This window comes from Alligator sinensis, unplaced genomic scaffold, assembly GCF_000455745.1.
Source record: "Alligator sinensis unplaced genomic scaffold, ASM45574v1 scaffold553_1, whole genome shotgun sequence".
Taxonomy (NCBI): Eukaryota; Metazoa; Chordata; order Crocodylia; family Alligatoridae; genus Alligator; species Alligator sinensis.
In genome coordinates this window covers 1,280,440-1,285,475 of record NW_005842389.1, presented here as the reverse complement: position 1 = coordinate 1,285,475, position 5,036 = coordinate 1,280,440, and the positions used below count along the sequence as shown (strand labels likewise).

General features: G+C 54.3%; 1 protein-coding gene across 1 annotated transcript in view; it reads left to right on the top strand.

The window, feature by feature from the left end:
- The first annotated feature begins 364 nt into the window (after positions 1-364).
- Positions 365-5,036, top strand: part of LOC102385854 (gamma-interferon-inducible protein 16-like) — a 12,747-nt gene continuing 8,075 nt past the window's right edge. The window contains exons 1-2 of the mRNA XM_006029629.3: positions 365-3,163; positions 4,249-4,538. Coding sequence (XP_006029691.1) covers positions 4,265-4,538 — 274 coding nt within the window. The 5' untranslated portion in view covers positions 365-3,163; positions 4,249-4,264. The remainder of the gene's footprint in view (positions 3,164-4,248; positions 4,539-5,036) is intronic.

Below are 5,036 nucleotides of genomic sequence, written 5' to 3'. Positions count from 1 at the left end.
TTTTGTAACTTGTGTCTTTGAGCTCCCATTTTCAGAATGGGAGGCGGGGAAAGGGAGCAGCGGGGGTCAGTCTGGGGGGTTTTCAACCTCCCCAGAGGGTGGGGCAGATGTTTTGGAGCCCCCCTGAGGTGGGGGAGGAGGCTCCAGTTCCCCCACCCCACCCTTCAGCACCAGCTGGGAAGCCCCAAGAATGAGCACCCTCCACTGCCTTTCCCCCTCCCATTCGGAAAGCAGTGAGCACCGGCAGAGAGCCCGGGGACCCTGCTAAGGGATCCTGCCTGCAGGCTCCCAGCCCACAGCTAGATTCCCCTGCCCCCTGGAGCCAGCAGTGAACTTCTGTGTGGTCGGGGATAACGCTGTAAATCAGGACGCTTTGCAGAAACCTTCTGAATTACGGCTGGGAGCTGCACTTCTGCCTGCACCCAGGTTGACGTTAGCGTGGGAGTGTATTCCAGACAAAGCTTGTGTCATGCCAGGTTGTGGGCAGCCGGGACTGGTGAGTGGTTTCAGGATGGTTTCTATGAATCCTGTTTGCTCTTCAGTGAGAGTACATCATTGGATATCATGGGTTTGCTAGGGTTGCCTTGTTTGTGGATCTTTGGGAGTATATAGAAAATTCCTGGGGTGGCAAAGTGGGGGGATAAGTGGAAGTAGTTTTCTTGACGCTGGTGTGGGAAGGATTTCATGCTATTTTCCAGCTCCAGAGTGAATTCTGGGGTGGGGCAGTGTTTGGTCCTACCCAGGACCAACCCTGGGCCCTGGCCTCAGTCCCTAGGGCTTAGCTGTGCTGCATCCGCACTTTGCCTGTCATGGCTAATATCAGGCTCCCTAGGCTTTGTCACTGATGTCCCCCGCTCCTCCTGGGCCATGGACTTCCAGCCCCATTCCTTGCCCCTCTTGGACTACAGACCTCTGGGCCCTCCGGCCCCAGATTGCTCTCACCTCCAGGCCCCCTGGCTGCAGCTCTCCCAGCCTCTGATCTCCCTGGGCTCATGCAGACCCCTCAATAGGTCCTCTGGATCCTTCTTCAGGTCCCACACTTTTCACCTCTAGACCCTGGACCCCTCCTCAGGTCCTGCACTCTTGGCCTCTCTTCAGGTCCCAGACCTCTCATCAGGTCACCCCAATGAGCACGGGTTGCATGGGCAGGGGCACACAGGCAGTGGATCGCAGCTGTGCCCTGGCTCTGGCCCCACACTGTCACCATTGCAAGACCCTGGCCCTAGAGCAGCTCCCCACCTAACCGCACACCTTACCAACACCCTGCCAGCGCTGCTCCAGGCTGGTCTGCATGGAGATCCTGGGAGCATGAGACCATTGTGGCTCCGTGCTGTCATGGCCCCACCGCTACTGGGGTCTCCATGGGGATGCTGGGGATGCTAGGAAATGGAGTCTGGCTACCAGCTGGATCTGCCATTTTGCAAACCTTTGCTCTAGGTCCCGGACCCCTCATTAGGTCCCATACATCCAGCTCCTCTCTCTGGGCTCTGGACCCCTCAGTGGGCCCCTGGGAACCTCATCCACCCCTTTACTTCCCCAGACTGCTTAAGATGTTGCCCTCCATGCTGACTTTCTGGAGCTGCATCCATCCTGCCGAGGTGGTATTCTCTCAGCAGGCTCCACGATCGTATTACTAACTCTGCTCAGGGTCTTCACTCATCCCCACCTGAATCCTGGCCCTCCTCCTGGGTCAGACGACTCTCTCCCATCAGCCCTGGCCCCCACCCGCAGGCTGCTCTGCAGGCTCCTTCAGCTCTGCCACACATAGCACGCCGGCCCGGGGAGCCATCAGTTGGCAGGCTGGCACTCAAAGCCATGCTTCACGTTGGGCAGTGCACAGCCCACACTTCTTTGGGAGAGTCTCCCAGTGACAGAGACATGTGGTTTGGGGTGACTTGGAAAGGATTTTGCCCCACAATCTTGGCCCAAACTCAGCTCTTGATATGGGACAATTTACTTAGCACACAAGCCTCAGGAGCTGACAGGTGACAGATTAGCATGCAGAAATTTGACTTTGGGTCATGCATTTGGGACAGTAGCCAGGGTGGAGATATGTGGTTTGGGTTGACCCGAAGCAGATTTTACCCAGTAACCACAGCCCAAACTCAAGTCCTTATTCTGGGCTTTGTGCATAGCACAGGCCTGGGTGGCTGGGTGTCAGTTGGCAATCTAGCACATGAAAACTGAGCTTTGGGTCGAGCAGGGCAGGAGCCTGCCCAGACTTTTTCAGGAGAGTCCCCCAGTTACAGAGATGTGAGGTTTGGGGTGACCCAAAAAGGATTTTGCCCAAAGTGGGCTTTGCCTCATAATCCCAGCCCAAAATCAGCTCCTTAATCATAGCAATGTATTTAGCACGCAGGCCTGGGGGTCTGGCATTAGGCTGGCTAGCACATACAGACTACTTTGGATCAGAGAGGGGACTGCCCAGGCATCTTCAGGGGAGTCCCCTGGTGGCACAGATATGGGGTGACCCAGAAAAGATTTGTTTTTTAATGCCATTGTAACAGGGGCTGCAGCTGGGGTCAAACTGGTTTGCCTGTTACCTTCTCTGGGCAAGGGTTTGGTCCCCACTTAAGACTCGCTCACCATGCCTTGCTGGAAAATGGCGCCATATTCTCAGCGGGACCTCCACCTTGCCTGGCTTATTTCTGTAGCCTCTCTTGGCTTCCCAAAGTCCACTAAATCCTCCGTGGTCTTAGTCCAGACTCCGCTGGGTCCTATACCAGTTTAGGGTATAGCACACTAGCACCTCAAAACACTGTCTGGAGACCCGTTACTCCACACAGGCTGGCACGACCCCAGATGGGGGTACTATTGGGAGCTCCTGCACCCCTGCACTCCTGCTGTGAACCTCCATATCTATATATAGTCACTTGAGTTCCTGGGCATTGGATGGGAGAATTCACTGGCTCTCCAGTCTCAGCCTGGAGGTGTCTTTTGGCAATAGGCTCCATGCTTCCCGCCCAGTATCCCCAACAGTCTGTCCTCCACGAGCAAAAGACAACAGAGGCAGGATGTCTGCCCCTCTCCGTTTCCTGGTGCATCCTTCCATCTCCAGCCAGAACTCTTTCCACTTATTTCTGCAGTTCTTTCATTGCAGCTTCTTGGGGAACTCGGCCGATCAGTGACAGCTTCCTCCGTGTGACATCCCAGTTTCCTGCAGGTGAGTTTACTGTAGTTAAGTAAGGGAAGCTCCCAGCAGTGCCGGGAGCTTGGGGCTTCTGCAGCTCAGGCCCGCCACCGGCGTTCTCTGAGCCCCTGCTTGGGGTTTCCCTGCCAGACACAGCGTGCAGTCCCTGTGCCTGGCACGAATGACTAGGTCAGTGCCAAACGGTGCGACATGCCCACAGAGCTGGCAGCTGCAAAGCCAGCCCCTCGCTCCCTGCATTCTCCTCCCTCACCTTCTCACCCTGTTGCACCCATCCGAAACTCAGCTCCTTACGTGGTGCTATGTATATAGCACGTAGGCATGGAGTGCTGTCAGTTGGCAGGCCGGCATGCAAAAACTGTGCTTCAGGTCGGGCAGCAGCCAGCCCAGACTTCTTCAAGACAGTCCTCTGGTGGATCCCTTCCTCCTTGCCCATCAGCTTGCTGTGCAGGACATTATTTGAACCCCATGCAGTGTCTGACTGGCCAGCTTCAAGCACCGGCTGCTGCCTGCAGTGGAAAACTCCCCCAGGCTTGGTCTGTTGTTCCTAGTTAACAGTTGTACCTTCTTCTTAGCTGGATTGTGTCTAGCTTCAGCTCTCAGCCCCAGCCCCAGCCACTCCATCTGTGGCCTGTCCATGGGCTGATTGGATGCATATGAATGACAGGTCCCAACTGGCCACTTTGTCCAGGGACAGGGCATTGTCTCCCACTGCAGTGCAGTCACCAGGGGCCCTCTGAGCAGGGTCTTCACCTCCTTGTGCGTCTCTATGTGGGGCTGGCTTGTCCATTTTAAATGAAACATCCTGTTTTTCTAAAAGAGACGTTCTGTTTCTGGGAGAAGCCCTGCCGGGGAAGTGCAATGGGCTACTTTCCACAGGCGCTTAGGTAGGTGACCACAGTGGCCCTTCCTTGACCTTCTCATTTATGAGTCAATGATGCCCCGGGTAAGAACCTGATCAATTCAACTGATGCCTTTGGGAAAATATCCATAACTCTTCAATGCTTGGGTTCTCCCTGTCCACCTACATGTGACCAACAGATACAATACAGTCAGCCTCTGGCTTTGGCTCAACTCTGCTCCTCATGTCATTATTTCAGCGTGCTCCTGGACAGGATGGAAGCAGGAGATGAGCACTGTTTTGATATCTTGCTCTGTGGCCTGGGCGACTTGGAAGAGTACGATTTTAAAAAATTCAAAGGAAAATTGTCTGATGCGGAGCGTTCCGATAAAATTCCCCGGTGCAAACTGCAAAATGCCGATGTCCCGACATTAGCCAGTCTCATGATTCAGCACTTCGGCAGGAAGCTAGCAGTGACAACAGCAAAACGCATCCTAAGAGACCTCCATTTAAAAGAAGCTCTTAACATAATGATTGAGAAAGAGAAAGGTAATTTAATAGCTACACCCAGCTCTGCCACTCACAGGGAGGTCAGTGCCATGGTCCTCACTTTACAGGACTAGAAGCTGAGGCACAAAAAGGCCGAGTGACTTACCCATGGTGACCCAGCAGGCCTGGTCGAGCTCTGCCCTTTGGAGACAGAGTCAGGGCTGGGGCTCAGTACTGGTACCCTGAGCGCACTGCCCCATGCCTTCCCCAACTCCCGCTTCTGTCAAGGGTTGTTAATATATGCTCAGTTGCTGGCGTTTGGAATAGTGGTACCCCTGCTTTCCCTGTGGGTGTTAGGTCTGTGTTGTGTCAGGGTTGATGATAGGCTTATGTAGGGTTTAGATTATAGCTTGTATAGGATGGTTTGGATAGGGATGATCCTGCTTCAGGCAGGGTTTGGACTGGATGACCTATGGAGGTCCCTTCCAGCTCAACTTTTCTATGATTTAAATGTGCCAGAGGGAGAGAGGTTGGGTGTATGCTGTTGGAAGTGGACAT